Source organism: Zea mays, chromosome 2, assembly GCF_902167145.1.
Source record: "Zea mays cultivar B73 chromosome 2, Zm-B73-REFERENCE-NAM-5.0, whole genome shotgun sequence".
NCBI lineage: Eukaryota > Viridiplantae > Streptophyta > Magnoliopsida > Poales > Poaceae > Zea > Zea mays.
The window spans coordinates 161,223,566-161,238,410 of record NC_050097.1 but is presented as its reverse complement, the minus strand read 5'-3'; the positions used below and the strand labels follow the sequence as shown (position 1 = coordinate 161,238,410).

General features: G+C 45.8%; 1 protein-coding gene across 1 annotated transcript; it reads right to left on the bottom strand.

Annotated features, from left to right (window-relative positions):
• Positions 1–6,624: 6,624 nt before the first annotated feature.
• LOC100136881 (monofunctional aspartate kinase 2) lies at positions 6,625–12,018 on the bottom strand. Its single transcript, NM_001319701.1, has 13 exons — positions 11,571–12,018; positions 11,376–11,458; positions 11,240–11,280; positions 10,614–10,768; positions 10,203–10,352; positions 10,005–10,100; positions 8,958–9,074; positions 8,677–8,796; positions 8,500–8,592; positions 8,300–8,422; positions 7,346–7,462; positions 7,119–7,181; positions 6,625–7,031 (listed from the first exon to the last, which is right to left on the bottom strand). The coding sequence occupies exons 1-13, from the start codon at positions 11,946–11,948 to the stop codon at positions 6,870–6,872; spliced, it is 1,698 nt and encodes a 565-aa protein (NP_001306630.1). The 5' UTR covers positions 11,949–12,018; the 3' UTR covers positions 6,625–6,869.
• Between the last annotated feature and the right edge of the window lie 2,827 nt (positions 12,019–14,845).

Below are 14,845 nucleotides of genomic sequence, written 5' to 3'. Positions count from 1 at the left end.
GTGATGAAAAGATGCTGGAGAAGTTGGCCACGCATGACGTGGAAACTGTCACCACGCTCTTCGCTCTGGCCGACAAGTGTGCCAGATCTGCCGAGGGCCGTGGATGGCACTCGGCACCACATACCAGAGTCGCCCAAATGGGTGGCTCGGGTGCCGTCACCCAAGACGGCAAAAAGAAGAAGAACCACGGCCATGAGAGGCTGCCGTCTGCTGCTCTGGTCATCGCAGCCGTGATTGGGGGCCGGAGCGAGCGCAACAAGCACCCACGACCACAGGGAGGCAACAGCGGCACATGCCCTGTGCACCCCAACAGTCGCCACAACGCCGCCGAGTGCCACGAGATCATCAAGCTCACGAAGCGCGTCAGCGAGCGGCGCAAGCAGTCCTCCAAGGATGGCTCCCCTCCTCATCGCTGGCCTAGCAAGGAGAGGGTCGACGGCGATGATGTGGCCACGGGAGAGCGGGACCTCGGGTACTAGTCCCTCGAGCAGGTCCTCAAGGACGTCCTCACTGGATATTCCGACTCCGGTGATGATACCGACCGCCGCAAGAAGCTGCACGTGATGTACGGCGGAAGCTGCAAGCTCACCTCCCGCAAGAACGTGAAGTCCCTGCGCCGCGAGGTCCTGTCAGTGACCCTAGGGGTCCCAAAGGCAGCCCCACACCAGCGGTGGCAGAGCACAACTATCTCCTTTGGGGCATCCGACTGCCCCAAGAACATGGCAGGGGCCAGCGTGCTGCCGCTCATCACCGCCCCTGTCATTGCCAACATCAAGCTGCATCACGTCCTGATCGACGGTGGGGCTAGACTCAACATCATCAGCCACACTGCGTTTAGGCAGCTGCAGATCCCAGGGTCCCGACTGGGACCCTCTCGTCCATTCTCCGGAGTGGACGCGCAACCGGTGTATCCCCTTGGGAGCATCACGCTCCCGATTACATTCGAGACAGAGGAAAACTTCCGCACGGAGAACGTCTAGTTCGATGTTGCGGAGGTTAACCTCCCATTCAATGCCATCATTGGCAGGCCGACCCTGTACCGGTTCATGGCCATTGCCCATTACGAGTATTTGGTCCTCAAGATGCCGTCCCGGGCCGGGGTCCTCACCGTGCGGGGCGACCGCGCCGCTGCGCTTGCAGCTGTGGAGAAGCTACACGCCCTGGCGGCGGAAACTGCTCGCCCAGACGATGGAGGGGGGACCCCTCGACCTCCGGTACCAAGGCACCTACCAAGGTACCAAAGGTGCGGCCATCTGGAGCAGACGACGTCCCCGTCAAGGCCATCCGACTCTGCACGGATTCCCCCCAGACCACTCGCATTAAGGGTGATCTAGAGGAGAAATAGGAACTCGCGCTCGTCGCCTTCCTCCAGGCAAATACCGACGTGTTCGCATGGGAGCCATCGCAGATGCCTGGGATCCCCAGGGAGGTGATCGAGCACCATCTGAAGATCAACCCTGACGCCAAGTCGGTGAGTCAGAAGCCTCGCAGACAGTCCATCGAGCGGCAGGACTTCATCCGAAAGGAGGTCCAGAAGCTGCTAGACGTCGGCTTCATCGAAGAGGTTCATCACCCAGTGTGGCTGGCCAACCCAATCATCGTCCCAAGGCAAATGGGAAGCTTCGGATGTGCATCGACTACACCAGCCTTAATAAGGCTTATCCCAAGGACCCATATCCACTTCCGCGAATAGATCAAATCGTGGATTCTACCTCCGGGTGCGACCTTTTGTCTTTCTTAGATGCTTATTCTGGTTTCCATCAAATCCAGATGTCTAGTATACGTTGATGACATCGTAGTCAAGACTAAGAGAGGGTCGACCCTAGTGGAAGACATGACCCTGGTCTTCGACAGGCTGCAGGCAACCCGCACAAAGCTGAACCCGGACAAGTGCGTCTTTGGTGTCTCCGCAGGGAAGTTGTTGGGGTTCCTGGTTTCGTACCGGGGCATTGAAGCAAACCCAGAGAAAATCAAGGCGATTGAGGCAATGAGGCCTCTGGCCCGTATCAAGGACGTCCAGAAGCTTACGAGGTCATTAGCCGCCCTTAGCCACTTCATTTCAAGGCTGGCTGAGAGGGCGCTACCCTTCTTCAAGCTGTTGCGGAAGTCCGGCCCGTTCTCTTGGACCGAAGAGGCAGAACAAGCTTTCCAAGAGTTGAAGCAGCACCTGGTGTCCCTACCAATACTGGTAGCCCTAGAGCCTGGGGAGCCGTTGTATTTATACATCGCGGCAGCTGCGGAAGCGGTGAGCATGGTGCTGGTCGTCGAAAGGATGGCACAAGAAGGCCAGGAACCTGAAGGCTCGGGATCGGCTACAGAGGTCCGGACCATTCAGAAGCCGGTCTACTACGTCAGCGAGGTCCTCCATGAGGCAAAGACCAGGTATCATGAGACGCACAAACTTCTCTATGCTGTGCTTGTTGTGTCCAAGAAGCTGCGCCACTATTTCCAGGCACACAGGGTCGTGGTGGTGACCTCCTTTCCGTTAAGTGCCATCCTCCACAACTCTAACGCCATAGGCAACATCGCCAAGTGGGCAGCGGAGCTCGCTGAGTTCCAGCTGGACTTCCAGCCTCGCCACGCTGTCAAGAGCCAGGTCCTGGCTGACTTCATCGTGGAGTGGACGCCTCCCCCGAGCGCTCCTGGGGGTCTGGATCCCGATTCGGGCCCCACACCTGTGGAGCCCAGGGGTCCGATCTTCACAGAGCCCCACTGGACGCTCTTCTTCGACGGATCCACCCGTCAACAAGTTGGAAGAGCTGGAGTGGTCCTCATCGACCCAAGCGGAGATCAAGTGAAGTACATGGTGCACCTTGAGTTCAAGGTCACCAACAACATGGCGGAGTACGAAGCACTAATCTTCGGCTTGTCGGTGGCCCTATCCCTAGGGATTCGCCAGCTCCTGGTGAAGGGTGACTCCTAGCTGATCATCAAGCAAGTCCGCGGGGAGTGTAGCTACAACGAGCCCAGGCTCGCAGCGTACCTACTTCACGTGAGGAAGCTAGAAAAGGACTTCACTGTCCTGGAACTGCAACACGTTCCTCGGGCTAACAACTCGGTGGCAGATGACCTCTCCGTAAGGGCATCAACTTGGGCTCCCGTGCCCGAGGGCGTCTTCGAAAGACGGCTGCTGAGACCCACCGCCCAGCCGGCCGAACTGGGCGAAGGGGGCGAGACTAGCACCTCGAAGCTAGCGGTCCCGGTGGCATCCCATCTACAGAACCCACCGAAGACTGTGTGCTATAGGAGATCCTGCCAGTCCCTTAACGCCACAGCCAATATCTCAGATTGGTCCCGATGCATGGATCTCCGAGATCCGGGACTACCTGAAGGAAAATATCCTTCCTGAAGACCATGTGTCCGCAGAGCACATAGTGCGGTTGGCTAAATGCTACGCGGTGGTGGAAGGGGATCTCTACCGCCGTGGCGCCAACGACATTCTCATGCGGTGCATTACCCAGGAGGAGGGTCGTGAGTTGCTCACGGAGATCCATGGAGGAGAGTGCGGAAGTCATTCATCATCCCACACGCTGGTCGGTAAGGCCTTCCGACATGGCTTTTACTGGCCAACCGCTCTTCAGGATGCAACTGAGATGGTAAAGTCCTGTAAGGCGTGCCAGTTCCACGCAAAGCAGATACACACACCAGCTCAGGCTCTGCAGATGATTCCACCTTCCTGGCCATTCGCCGTATGGGGGTGGATATCCTGGGACCATTCCCCAGGGCCGTCGGCGGGTACCGGTTCCTCTTCGTCGCCATCGACAAGTTCACAAAGTGGCCAGAGGCCACCCCTGTGGTCAATATCACCCAGGGTGCTGCTGTCGCTTTTCTCAAGTCGATCGTCTATAGATTTAGGGTCCCAAGCCGTATCATTACGGACAACGGGACCCAGTTTACAAGTCAGATCTTCCAGGAGTATTGCGAGGACATCGGCACCCAGCTCTGCTTTGCGTCCGTAGCTCATCCAAGGAGCAACGGCCAAGTGGAGATGGCAAACGCAGAAATCCTCAGGGGACTCAAGACACACACAGACTCACTTACACGCTCTCACGCACACTTAGACTCAGACTCTCAAGCTCAATACAACACACAGTGGAGTAGGGTATTACGCTTCGGCGGCCTAAACCACTCTAAACCCTTGTGTATTCTTGTGTTCATCGTCCATCTAGCAGACAGGCAAAACGCTTAGGCCCCCTCCTCATCTTAGGATTTAGGGCGGGTGCGTTCCGCCACCCGGCCAGAGAATTTCCTCTCCGACATTTGGCGTGCCAGGTAGGAGGCGGAGAATTTTTTGTGTGTTCTTGTGTTCATTGTTCATAGCAGTAAGCTAGAGCGTGGCCTTGACTTGCCACCTCTTAAATGCATACCATTGAATTTTTCTGGCTTCGGCGCGTCAGCAAAAGCAGCCATAGTTAAACCAGGAAATTGTCTACAATAAGGTTTTTGGATTGTTGAATAATTAGACATTTTCTAGATTAAATTCCAAATATAAATCATGATCAAATCACAAGAACCGAAGTATAAAGTCAAATCAGATGATGCGTACTGATCAGACATACTGGTAGATGACGCGGGTCGACAACGTTGAAGCAACGGGGTTGATGACGTCGAAGCAGCAGGGTCGACGACAAGATCGCGAGCAGTCGCGTGAGAACGCTTCCCAAAAACCTTATTCGCCCTCTCCCGGTGCAGGATCTCGAAGGCGAAGAGTTCCGGAGACATGCTCTCCCGAGCACAGATGCACGTCGGCGGTCAGGATGAAGAGAACTACGATGGCGGCACAGTTGTGAGCAGAGGCGAAAACCTAACTCGTGATGAGATGAGTTTGATGCTGGCTGCCAGGCGCCTTATATAGGGTCGAGTCCGCGAACCGATAGCTATCCGCGATCCGATCTGCACGCGAAAAGGCGAGGAGCCGGATTTCGGCGGACCATTCACGCGCATGTCGTGCGCCTGGGCGAGGAGAGCGAGCGCGCGTGTGGTTCTCCACACTCTCTCCTCTCATCCGTGACTTGGTGAGTGAGTGTAGCCTCCATATTTAAACTAGTTCCATTCCACTTGGACTAGCAATATGGTACTGATAGTTCCACAATTCTCTAGCCATACCCATATATGGGCTTTTGAGATTTTTTTTAGTATTTAATTGAATTTCTTAATTGGATTTAGCCCATAAATCCAACAATATGTACTATATTAAAGTGGGAAAATGGTCGTGTGTCACCTATCTCATACGTGCTTGCTTCCCACCTGAGAACTGTGAAAGTAAAAAACTATTTCCACTTACGCAAAAATGACGAGGTCACGAGGGATCACTCCCTAGCCAGTAGAAACGAGCATCTACAACCTAACCAATGTGCCTCTTGTTATTTTTGTGCTAAATAAGGATGGATATTATAAACACTATAGACCGAGAAGGCAGCCCAGGGCGGCACAAAGCCACTTTACATTGTGTCGGATTAAACTGTGGCACTATTAAGATCATGTTTGGTTTCTTAGTTTCTACATACTAATGTTTAGTCCCTTTATTTTATTCCTTTTTAGTATATAAATTGCTAAATATAGAAACTAAAATAAAGTTTTAGTTTCTATATTTAGTAATTTTGGAACTAAAATGAAATAAAATATAGGGACTAAACATTAGTCTTTATAAACCAAACACCCCTTTAGTCTAGGGACTCAAGTTTAGTTATGAGACTAAAGTTTAGTCCCTAACATGTTTGGTTTTAGGGGCTAAAAATAGTAATAATATAATAAATGACTCATAAAAAGACTAAAATAGTCTTTAACATTCTCCTGCTATTAGTACAATTGAACTAAATAAGGGGTAAATGTGGAATTAATATGGTTTAGTCCTTTTTAGCACATATGCAAAGGACTAAAGATTAAATCATTTTAGTCCATATTTTAGTCTTAGTGTTTGACAAAAAAGGGACTAAATAAGACTAAAAACTGGAGACTAATCTTTAGTCCCTCTAACCAAACACTCCCTAATTAGGTCTTGCCTTAAGCCGGCCTGTTAGACACCTCCGATTTAGCTATCTATAGTCCAGTACCTCAGTACCTCCTCGTTCATTGTTCCCTATCTCGCTAGCGTGGAAAAAAAAACGAGAGAAAAAACTTTATCTTGTCTGACCTCACACCTCGTACTATTTACACTTATCTAATATATGGGTTTAGATCATGTTTAAATAACTATATCATTTAAGCAATATCTATCTATGTAATATACAGAAACAGTAGCGATGCATGAATAACTAGTTTACTATTGTGATTTGGTCGACAGCAACAAATTGTCATCGTGAAATGGAATTGCGGCAAGCCAGCATCACTACATACTTCAGGTTAAAATACATCAGTACCGATCAAGCAGGCGGTAGATCTTGTGGAACAAATTCGTAGTGCTAGTACTTCAATTCCGTGAAATGCAATCGGGCTTGACCCCATAAACAGGCCTTTTTTTTGTGGCTTATGTAGTAACATGTAACAATTATGGCTAGTTTAGAAACTCCATTTTGGGATTCCTATTTTCACAAAAAAAAATGAACTAATTTCCCTTGCAAAAATGAGGTTTCCAAACTAACCTTAAAGGTTTACGGACAAATCCGCTTGCATCCTCCGTGGTTTGATAGGTTGGCCAAGATAACTAAGTATATACTTTCAATCAATTGTACAGAAAACCAAACAGTATCATTAATCTCTAACCAAAATCCTAAGTAGTGGCTCTGAACAAATTCCTAGACTTCTGATGGGTAGTAGCTCTAAAGCCGAATCCTTCGTAGCCTCATAAAAACATTAGATATCGACCAAAGATCAGGATTTGATCACAAGTGGCACTACAGTAGCCAAACAGATGAATATCAAATCCTCGGCTAATGGCTGTGGATTGTGCCATTGGAATGCGATGTAAAGCCATCATGCAGAACATCCAACTCATCAGCTTCCAACAAGAAACCATTCTCAAAGAACGCGGAGTGGAGGGCTTGAACACACTGTTTTGCCTCACTGTCATGGACCACCAAGGAAATGTTCACCTGTGTAAGGATGGTGCAGCCGATGTGTCAGATTAAAGTCTCGGAACAGGTGCGGTGTCCCCATCAAACATGAGAGAAAAGAAGTACCTTGGACGCCCCTTGCGATATCATCTGGACATTGACACCGTTTCTTCGTAGAACATTGAAAGCCTGCCGTGCAGCAGTGGATGTCAATTGCAAACACAGTATTGCATGATCATTTACGCTTCTGTCCACACTTCCTCAAATTGTAAGTTCATAGCTCAACTTTGAAGATTGTGATTGCAGCATTCTAGGATCTTAACAATCATGAAGCTTAGGTGAAATGCACCTACCTTTTCAAGAATCAAAGACGACCTCTGCACATTTCCAATTAAAGATATTATTGACCTGTTCTGCAGTAGATGAACAACTGCTATCTTCTCAAGCTCTTCAATGACATCATCAAGTTCCTGGTATATAGAAAGGTCAAAATTAAATTTGCCAAGATGCATCATTTTTTTTTGAACGAAAGCCAAGATGCATCATCATCATCTGCTATAATGAACCAACTCTGGCCTCAGTCAATTGTCATTTAACAATATCGAAAATTTTCCATATTACAAAGGACTTAAATTCTTAGAAACATGTCTCTTATTGAGTACAAAGGAAAATATTTCACACTTGTTGATTCCTTCCAGATCCTGATGATCGTGTGTTGTGTGCATTAGTGTATTGCTTCTAGGGTTGTAAATGAGGTCAAAGTGTTGAAGAGGAATTGAGAAATGCGCATAATCATATATAATGCCTTTTTCTTTAATATAGTGACAAATATTTCTTTATATAGAGCTGCTAATAAAATGAATCCATCCTGCAAGAATATGGATTATGACCCAGCCAAATAACAGTCTAATACCACAAGTAACCAAAGTCCTGTTAGTCAAGGTCGTTTAGTTATCTTTGGCTTCAAGGGTGATCTTGTAACCAAATGTGTGTGTAAAGTTTCCTAACCATGTTCTTTAATATAATGATAGACAGCTCTCCTCTATGTTCAAGAAAAAAAAAACTGTCCCTACGAGGCACCAATGGCAGGATGTGAATCCTAGGGTGCTACTATAGGTTCAAGTCAAGCTCACATAACATCAGTTGAGAAAATAATACAGTTAGTTTTTTTTCTAAAAAGAAGACAAGGAAAACTTGAAGCAAAGTGCTATCTTTATCTAGTTAACGCGGATTAAGAAAAAAAAATAAATCTTGGCGAAATATAGTCATGAACAAGAAATTAACAATGAATAAATTGATGCCCAAACATTTTTGTGCTGAACCAATTCACAACTCCATAGTTTCGATGGATCCAGTGTCAAAGATATGCTGACTTCACTGGTAGCCACACAATCAACAGAGATGCCCAAGTCTTCAAATATCGAAAAAACCTGAATTGGTAAAGTTACAACCAAAGATTGAAATAAAAATAGTAAACTCAAGGAAAGTAGCCTATGAATAGTTGTACCTTAGCTAGAAACCCGTACTGGCCAAGCATGCGTGTGCTGACTATATCAAGCATTGTAATATTTGATTTCAAAACAATGCTAGTCAAAACAGTCTAGAATAGAATGTGTTAATATTTGGATTAGAGAGCAAGAACAAGTAGACACGTCTAAGATTAGACTTTAGCCAAGTAACAAACCTTACTCATATCTCTTGCTTTAGTGATAAGGGTACCAGGGGCTCGACGGTTATAAGAATTCTTAACCCTCACAGGTACATCGCCTTCTCTAGCTGGCCGCATTGATTGTGGATGCAAAACCTAAAAGTAATAATTGATGTAAACCAAATCAATAAATAAATATCATAAAAACCATTGACTCAGTAAAATGCTAAGCTAAAAAACTAGACCACAATGTATAACCGAGATCCATCAAAGTAGTTCATTTGTCAATATTTTCCTTAATGGATAACAACACATACCTGCGCTCCAAAATAGGCAAGTTCAGCTGCCTCATCAAATGTCAAGTATGGCACAGGTTTTGCCTTAGGATGGATATTTGGGTCACATGTTAAAACACCATCAACATCTTTCCAAACCTATGAGAAACAAGATCAATGTTATAAGTCAACTACACAGGAACATAAATAAATTAGCAACGAAGTACTATCTTTGTTGTGCAAAAGAGCATCTAGTCTAGTCATTGCAAGTGCTTTAGTAGACCTCCCTTTGGGAGCGAATTTAGGGTTAGTTTAGGAGCAAGGGAATTGAAGGGATTGAAGAGGCTAAAATCCCCTTTCCATTTAATTTTAAATAGGAAGAGGATTTTAGCTCCTTCAATCCCCTCAAATCCCCTTGCTCCCAAACTAGCCCAAAGTTGGGGTTCGGGGGTTTTCTCGGCCTGCGTGGCTGAGTTCTTCTACCTTAATAGCTAAACCCTTGGAGCATACCCTGTCAGGCCGAGTTTACTCTCTCTCTCTCTCTCTCTCTCTCTCTCTCTCTCTCTCTCTCTCTCTCTCTCTCTTTCTCGGTTGTTATAAATTTTAGAGGGAAAACTTATGTTCTTTTCACATTAGGGTTCCCTACCATACTCCCTAAAATGAAACAACGTTTTACATCTACCATGTCAAACATAAACATAGTTTTCACCCTAAACTTACTATATTTCATTTAATGAGTACACATCCATGTACGAGATATGATGCTATGAGGAAAAGTTGAGATGAAAAGAAGTTCATGGGGTTATATAAATAATTACAAATTTATCCTAAACTAACGACTTCATTTTAATGCTTTGATGCTAGGATACCAAATTTAACCAGAAAAACAAAAGGAAAGCCGTAGTTACAGTATCTCATATTAAAAATGATAAGGAACTATCAAACTTTATGCACTTGCAGTCAACATTGGGCCAATGGATAGTAACTCCTGCACTGTCAAATGAATTAAACTGGTCACTTTTTGAGGCTTGAACCAAACAGTGATTGGCCCATGGAGGAATAAGACAGCCTAGGAAAACAATTACAAACCTGGATTTCTCTTAATCCCAAGGCTTTGCCAATGGTTGTAGCTGTCAAGTCACTACCACCCCTGCCCAAGGTAGTTATTGCACCAGATCTCCATCCCTGCAATTTTAAGTGCATGAAGTGTGAACATTACAACAAAGGAAAAAACACAAGGACAAATGGAGCATTGATACCCCACAAATGAAATGTGAATTATGGAACCTTGCCAAGAAAGCCAGTGACTATAGGTATAGCAGGATCATTAATCCATTCCACATGTAGCCTCCTTGCAACAGCAGGATAAGTTGCTTCCAGAATATCCGCATTTGTGAAATCATCGGTAGTTATAAAGCCAAGATCAAATGCATCATACTGCAATGAAGCAAGAATCAGAAACTTTGACTAGATATCTACTTGGTTGATGCTTTACCTGAAGAATTTCCTGTACATAGACAAATAATCTACTAGAAGAAAATAGAATCAGGGAACACGTATTAGCAGTATCTGTATAAATATACTATATGCAATGCAATAATGAATTTACAATTAGACTGCATGGCATTAAGCTAAGTAACATGGACACATTGAAACACTAGAAAAACCATCCAAAATGCAATCGACTCAAGAATGTACCTGCCGAGCTTTTACTCCAATTTTGTTTAAAAGTGCAGCAAATATTCTTGTAGACATGCATTCACCAAATGAAACTAGATAATCTCGTGTCCTAAGAGTCAGCTCTTTCATCATAGCAATTCCCTTAAGAAGTTGTTCAAGTTCATCCAACAAACCTACAAGATTTCAAATTGGAAGTGGTATTGTTCATTCAGAATCAAGAAATATTACCAGCACCACAGGCAAAGGCTGGATAGTGAAATATTCATGTAGCAGAAAGCATGAAGTTATCTAAACAAAAAACTTAAAACATATGCATAAGCTTGAAAACTACATCATCAGTTCATCTATGTGCATGAACATTGCTTTGTTGTCAGAAACATGTTTGCTAGATTCTTTTTAATACAGTGAATCAAAGGTTACATCATTTGAAGTGAACCCATATAGCAATTAAGCCATATGATACACTAATCCCCACTTTCATACCCTATGTGGAGACATATCCTCAGAGAAATTTGGTGTGGGTGAACGGGTGAACATGAACACATTACAAATTAATTTAACATGTTTTGTAACCCTGAAAACATGAAACGCAAACAGTCAAAGAAGACTATGAGAAGCATTTGGCAAAACGAGAAACATCTTACCACAAACAATTGATCTATCTAGCCCAAGCTGATCAAGCGTCCTAGAGAAGGTAAAACAGTAGAATCAGTCAAAAGTATTCCAAACAAATCCAGTGGATGCAAGTAAAGAAGGCACTGACAATCCACATGACCATACCCAAGATGCAATTCCTTTACAAAGGAGAGCTCATCAAGCTCCGAGACGTTGGTCGCACCACAGCCCACTGCCTTTTCCCCAGCCTGCAACCAAAATCTCGATCCTAGTAGTATAGCCGTATAGGATTCCTCACAAAATTTAACACCTCGCATATCGAAGGTAATGAAGCCAGGCACCAGTGGTGTAGTAGAATACCATGAGGAGTTTGTTGGTGGTCTTTCCCATCGCTGAGAGCACGACGACCGGGTGCTCCTCGGGGAAGCTGAGGATGAGGTCTGCCACCTCCCGCATCCGCTCGGCCGAGGCCACTGACGACCCGCCGAACTTCATCACGACGGTGAGCTCCGGCGCCGCGCCCCCGTCGCCGCTTCTATCCTGCGCAACCGATACCGGCGCATCCTTCTTCTCGGCAACAGCGGCACCGACGGCTCGCTGACACCGGACCGCCGCCTTCTTCAGCCACGGCGCGGCCGGCACCGCCACAGGCGCCGAGGCCTCGCGCCGTCTCGCGGCGGTGGCACCGTCAAGTGCAAGTCCCAGCCGCGCAGTGATACGGAGAGCCGGCGCCGCCATGCGAGTGCCGCGAGGGTGGAGGCGCGGCCGGCGGCGGCGAGAGGAGAACGGACGGCAGAGCCGCGGAGAGTAGTGTGAAGTGGTTCCTTCGGACGGGCTAGATCAATGGTCAATATGTTTGGAACAGACGATTTTTTTAATGGGACAATTGTGATTTGTGATTATAATACGGGAACGTATCTGTTGCTAAAGAGGTACGGTGCATATTTTAAATCTGATGCATCCATCTTGCATTCAACGACACCAGCAATTTTACGAAGAACCCCTCCCATCAGGGGAGGAAGGTAGAAGGAGTTGTTCACAAAATTGGTGTTGCTGTTAGATGCAAAATGGATACACCAGATTTAAAATGTGCACATGTATCTCTTTGAGCATCAGATACGTTCCCTTATACTATTCTCTAACTTTATAGTTGTGATTTTGCTCTTTATTTTCAACTTTGTGAAACTGCCGTTTGTCCCTCTCTACTAATACCGTTTATAAAAATCGGAGTTATTGATTAAAAATATAGAAATAGATAAATAAAATGTTTGAACTACACTTATCTGTTTGAGTGCAATCTAACCCTATCGTGTGCACTACCTTCACGCCGACGCAGCTCAAAATCCCATCTCTCCAAATCCCTAGCTGCATCTCCGATGGTGGCTATGTGTGAGGCGGTCGAAGACCTTGGCGCGCGTCGGCCGGAGATCTCGCAAGCGGTGGGGCCTGTTTGGTTCAGCTTTTTTCTGACCAGCTTTTCCGAGAATCTAGCTGTGGAGAGAATCTGGCTGTGTAGAGAATCTGAATATCATTAGAATTACGTGCGGAGGAAGATAAAGTTTTCTATGGGGCTCATGATCTATAAAGTGACGGATTACTACTATTGCGACGACTCAACCGATTATATGTTTATGTTGATTTTGAATGATTTTTATCCAAATGAATTTTATAGAAGCTGGCTGAAAAGCTGAGTGTTTGGCAGTCCGCAGCAGCTTTTGGTGGCCAGAAGCTACGAAAAGCCGAAACAAACGGGCACGTGGTCGAATGCCTATGCGTGCAACGGTCGGAGACTTGTGCGTTCGGGCGGTGGCTACGCGCACAGGCTGGGACCTTTGTCTGGCGGCGTTTGGGTGGCTTGCTTGCTTCGCCCGGTGACTAGCACCAAGCTCCTTCACATCAACGCTGAATTAGCACCTCCTCCACGCCAACAGCGAGCGCCCCTAAGCGAGTGTCCCTATAGCCCTTCGGTATGCCGTCTAACAACTTAAGTGGGTAAGACATTTGCTGCATATTATATGTTCTATTGGGATTGCACAACATGTTAGCTTTAATATGTAGGATATTTCCAATAAGAATTGTTGTGGATTTGTAGGTCTGAACTCAATGATTTGCAAGTTGTTATTAAAGTTGGCTCTTATTTTGCTTTGTTGGAGGGGAACCAAAGCGCTACTATCGAAGTTACACTTTCCAACCACTTGTTATTGAGAGAAGCAATTGTGTGTTGCTGAATTTGGTATATTACATAGGCACAAAATGCATGTGGAGTTCAAAATAGTACATAAATTTGTGGCGTTCTATTTTGGATTATGTTGCAACTGAGATTTAAACTGATGAACAACTTTTAGAATGGTTTGAGTTTATTCTTCAGTATGGGGTAATGCATGTTGATGTTGAGATTAAAGATTTTAATGGGCCATTGCAATTTTCACCTACTAAATGTTGATGGCACCCTTTAGTAAGGAAGAGATTGATTCACACATCGCCCCACCACTAATATGGACCCTCCTGTTGATCCATCTCAAGCCACCCAAGATAGGACAAACGAGAGTGCACTTGACGACGAAGAGGGCGCATATTCTGACATCGATTCACTTAGAGCACTCTGTGTCATGTGACATAGCAGTTTTAACGGTGATTTGGCAATGTCATTTGACTCTAACTTTGATTCTGACATTGAGTTTGATCTAGACAGAGATATAGTTCATGAGGATGATGTAGATGTTATTCCTGTTTTTGCATATGGCGCGGATGACTCGTGCATTGATGTCAATGTGGTATTCCTAGATACTAAGCAATGTAAGGCAGTAGTATTGCATCATGCCATTCTGAATGACCATGCTTTTGTCATTGTGAAGATTGATCCTACAAGATTTATAGCAAAATGCAAGAGATCAGACGAAGGTTGTAAATGGCGATTTCATGCATACACTAGCAAACGATCATATATTGGTCGCAAAGTAAATTAAGGTTTGAATACTAATATATGTTGTGTAGGAAACGGGTGACGCCTAAGAGGGGGATGAATTAGGACTTCTAAAACTTTCGCTAAACTAGGCCACAATTAAATCCCTAGAGCAAAACCTATGCAAATAATCAAACTAGAATGTGCAAACTAGGTTTTGTCTAAGTGTTGTTGTCTCTACCGCAAAGGCTAAGTTTCAATCTACACTAGATAAGTATGAATACAAGATTGAAACTTAAATGCTTAATATAAATGCGGAAACTTAAAAGAGCAAAGTAGAGAAGCAAACTCTCATGGATGACGCCGGTATTTTTACCGAGGTATCCGAACCGTGCAAGGTCCCGACTAATCCTCGTTGGTGCCCCTACGTAAAGGGAAGCCCACGCGAGGGCCAAGCACCTCGGTCGAGTAACTCTGTAGAGAGCCGCGAGCCTTCTCCACACGCAAGTGGTGCTCCGCTTCCGGCTCCTCTCAGATGCTCCCCGCCGTCTCCACTATCGAGCTTCCGGCCGAAACGTCGTGGGCCTCGTTCCCTCCGGTACACGGTGGCGGCCGTGACACAAACGCGGTTGTCACGGTCTCGCAAGACTCTCGCCCCACTCAGTACAATTACAACGACTCACGCAAGAGTCGAGGGGTTGTGAGGTTTGTCTAAACTCACTCAACAATATAG